Genomic DNA, 4200 nt, shown 5'->3' with positions numbered 1-4200 from the left:
GGTGTCATCCAGCTGCAGACAGTCCATGCTGACTATTCCCACCACTCTGCCCCTCACAGGAGACCATGACACGGGATAAGACACATTGCCATCTGTGGCTGAGAAAGAGCAACACAGAAATAAAGGCGTTGAAAACAAGAAACATTATTTCCTTTTTTTCTCCTGATACTGTGTGCTAGTCAGGGCAAATAACATATTGTGACATCACCTGCTGGCTGAGTGTGACATCACTGAGTGGCAGATTGTGACATCATGGAGGGATGTACAAGGACACCTTGTCCTCCACTGCTTATATTTGGACTTGGGCAGAACCTTACTAGCCTGGCTCAAACCTGAACTCCATCTGAGCAAGACTGTGAGGCCAAGAGGATTGAGCTAGGCTTCTTTGGTGGTGGCTGGTGCCTGTCATTGGCAGATCTCAGTGCCAGACCCAGAGCAATCACACCTGTTTCCCTGGCCCTGCCTGGTTCAGGCAGCCAGGCACTGCAGGTGCTGGCAGCAGTGAAGGTTGGCTGTGTGGGACAACAAGGGTGACCGTGGTGTGGGTGAAGGGGAGCAGGGACCTGAGAAGGTGTTGTTCTCAAGGGCCCTGGGCATTTCTTCCTCCCCTTCCCAGGACACTAGTCACCATGGCCTCTCCCTCCTTCAATGCGTGACACCAGTGAGGGAAAGCAGCTCCTGATCCTAAGCTCTCACCAGTGTGCTGCAGAGCACAAAAATGGCCATGGAGATAGAGAGGAACTGCTCCATCTGCCAGGACACTCAGAAGGACGTGGCTTCTGCTCTGCCCTGTCGCCACCGGTTCTGCCTGGGCTGTATCCTGCGGTGGGCTCAGAGAAATCCATCATGCCCACTCTGCAGAAGAACAATAGAGACTATCAGGTTTTCTGACAGTGAAGACGACTATCTGGAGACAGCCATCACAGCCCCTGAGGAGCTGCCAGATGGCAGCAGCCTGACAGGGACAGTTCCTGATGTCCTGGATGAGAACAGCCCCCATTTCCCAGTGGCATCCCATCCATCTTCTCCACAGGGTGCACTATCCCCACCTGAGAAGAGGGCCTCAGGGCTGGAGTTTGGAGGTGGTCTTCTTCCTGAGGTCTGGGCAGGACTTTTCCGTGGACGACAGCAGCTCCTGGACCCTGTGCGGCCCTGGCTGCGCCAGAGGCTGGAGGGAATATACCGGAGCTGGTGGTGGCTGGTTGAGGCCGCAGAGAGCACCATCCTGCACGATCTCTGTGTCAAGGGGCTGAATGTACAGGCCTTGATTGAGGGGCTGGAGCCTCTCCTCGAGCAACACACAGCACTGCTGGTCCATGGTGCCATCAACATAATTGTGGGCCAGTGCAGCGAGGAGGCCCAGAGGCTGCTGCAATCTGGTGCAGTCAGAGATGAGAACAACAGCCCTGTGGGCAGAGCCAGCTCCAGCTCCAGCAGCTTCAGCTCCAACAGCTCCTGGGAGGGGTCTCCTGCCAGTGGCCCTGCAGGCCCCAATGTGGAAACAGAAGCTGATAAATCAAAGGCTACTCTACACAGGGGTCCCAGGCACCCCCCTCCTGTGCCTGTCCCTGCAGAGCAGGACCAGCCCCAGGAGGAGCTGGGGCAGGCAATGACAGTGGCAGGTTCCTCTGCCCAGGGTAGCAGCCGTAGCCAGTCCAGTCTTGTCCTGGGCAGGCACCAGTGTCCTGATGGGCCTGGACGACTCCCAGATAGAAGGGCACCCAGCCCCAGGACTCTCCCCAGCCCTGCAAGAGACCACCCTTCTGGCAGCACTAGAAGGGCTCCTGCAACCCTTTGTTCAAGGAAAAGGAAATAAATTGTTATTTCTCTCACCCAGTCTCTGGGTGCTGCTTTCTTTCCCTTCTATTGCCTTTTCACTTCTCTAGCTCCATCGTGGGTGCGCTCACATGCTGAGGTACACAGTCATGGGCCCCTGCAGCCCCAGGGCCATTTTGGAGATGCTTCTTCCCATAGGAATTCCTGCTGCAGCCGTACACTCACGGTGCAGCAGATGCCTAAGGCAGAGTAGGCAGCAGGGGCAGCTGGGCTTATCACAGGACGATGCCCTCTGCCTGCCTCTAGTCCCCCTCTCTGCCCAGCCACCCACACTTCTGCTCTGGTTTCTCTCCACTGTCTGATGACAAACAGGGCAGCGTGCAGAGAGTACATGTTCTGGCAGACAGGCAAGTACTAGTGGAAACTTGATCCTGAGTCATAATTTTATCTCTATGTCTTAAACAACTGAAATTGTTTCAGCACAGATTTATGTTATTGACAATATTATTGAAGGAGACAGTAAAAGCTTTGGCTTCAGCCACTATTAAATCTTGGAAAAGCACTTTTTAAGACAATACTTTTCATTTCCTATTTATACAAAGGTTGATGTTGCCCAGTTGAGGGAATTTACTGAAATTATACATTAAGCAGATACACTATCCTAAGAGAGTAGAATAAAAATGACTTATTGCAAAAAGCAACTAATACAACAGTGCTGAATGAGAATCATATATCTGGCAGGGGCACAGAAGACTGAAATTAACCGAGACCCAAGAGTTTAACAGCAGAGGGATCTGTTTTGTTGTTCAGTATATAAGTGGGCAAATTTTAGAAGCCACATTGCCTTGTAATAAGAGATAAGAAAATTACTTTTTCAGAAAGAGCAAGAAAAGATGTTTTAAAAATCTTATTTTTTTTAAATATTTTAAAATAAAAGAAGACAAGCAACTATTTTGGTTTGATAAAGAAAAATCTACCAGCAGGATGGTAGATAATGGACAACTTCATTTTCAAATACTGCATTTTTTTTTAAAAAAAAGTTATTTCTCATCCACTACTTATTATTCAGAATCAATTCTGCTGTGTCGATCAAAGGGCTAGAAGTGTACAGTCTCTGCATTTGAGTTATAAAAGAGACTGAAACATTGTTCCAATGTTTCTTAAACAAGAGCCTCAGCAAGCCTTTAAGCTTTTTTATTTCCTTTGTTTTCAGCACTAACCTTTTTATTTGCTCTTGCTGATTCTCAGTGCATTTCCAGATAGAAGGCTTTGGGTTAAATCTTTTTAGAACCAAAATCTAATGCTTGTGCTGAATGTGTGTGCACCATATTCTGGTTACAGCATAAGAAGGACTTCAGTAGTAACATGGAGAGAAGTTCTGACTGACAAGATGTGTCTTATAGGGGCATTCAGTTCTTGTGCTTTACTTCACATTACTCTTGTGGCTGTTTTGGGGACATGAATAGTGCTAAGTATTAGACGGACTGTATTTAGGCCTTAAAATAGAAATGCTGAACCATATAAAGGTTTGGCCTGAAATGGATCTTTAAAAATCTTAGAATTACGGAATGGGTTAGGTTGGAAGGGTCCTTAAAGATCATCTGTTTTTTCTTCTTTTCTGCAGAGTGCTGCCTTTATAATACATTTATTGGCTTGATATTTCTCCCAAATTCAATTATCATTTTAAATGAATAGCCATATCCACAGTGCACCACTGATGTTGTTTTTATAAAATTTCAGTCAAACTGGTAAGTTTAACTTCATATTCTCCTTGTAGTGGAGCATATGGGGTTTTAAGACACAATTAACTCTGAAAAACTCAGAAAACCTTCATCAGGTGCTTATTAGCAGAAATTTAACTCCCTTTCCCAAGACAGATTTATTATTTTAACATTTTAATTCCTAATCAAGGATTTTTATTAAACTGATCAAAATGATTCAGCAATATTAAAAAAAAAATTGAACTTAGTATATAGATTTAATTTTTTAATTTAAAAAAAATTAATTTTTGATAGGTTTGTCTGAACTGCATAAATAAATAAACTAGGAGAATAAAAGATAACATTATTAAGCATGATACAGTTCCATTGAGGTCAGTGGCATCCTCTGTACCAATGAGGGCAGGAGCATTTTTAGGATGCTTATTTCTCTATGAAAAAATCTCCGCTCAAATAGATATTAATACTTAAGGGATGAAGGATTCTGTTGCTCGTTTTCTTCATTCTCCCACAAGAATATTTAGCTACTCCCGCCACACTACTTCTTGCCAAACCAAGCAAGTTTCAATTTATTGCTAAACAAGCCCAGGTATTTTATTTGTTTTTTTCTCAGACACAAGCACCAAGAGCATATAAAGTCAACTCCCTTAAGAATCTCATGTAGTCAAGTGCCCTGATTTTAAAGGACCTAGAAATAAATTTTTTT

At 45.0% G+C, this 4200-nt stretch overlaps 1 protein-coding gene across 2 annotated transcripts; it reads left to right on the top strand.

The window, feature by feature from the left end:
* Positions 1–255: 255 nt before the first annotated feature.
* LOC108508783 lies at positions 256–1902 on the top strand. 2 transcript variants are annotated; one of them, XM_017837880.1, is made up of 2 exons: positions 256–507; positions 586–1902. In XM_017837880.1, exon 2 carries the CDS (start codon positions 719–721, stop codon positions 1814–1816), a length of 1098 nt encoding a protein of 365 aa, XP_017693369.1. In that variant the 5' UTR covers positions 256–507; positions 586–718; the 3' UTR covers positions 1817–1902. The 2 variants fall into 2 exon arrangements, with proteins under 2 accessions (XP_017693369.1, XP_017693368.1); XM_017837879.1 differs by having other exon boundaries at positions 258–507; positions 617–1902.
* The last annotated feature ends 2298 nt before the right edge of the window (positions 1903–4200 follow it).

This window comes from Lepidothrix coronata, unplaced genomic scaffold (genome assembly GCF_001604755.1).
Source record: "Lepidothrix coronata isolate B3197 unplaced genomic scaffold, Lepidothrix_coronata-1.0 Scaffold314, whole genome shotgun sequence".
Classification (NCBI taxonomy): domain Eukaryota; kingdom Metazoa; phylum Chordata; class Aves; order Passeriformes; family Pipridae; genus Lepidothrix; species Lepidothrix coronata.
This window is presented reverse-complemented; position numbering and strand designations above follow the sequence as displayed.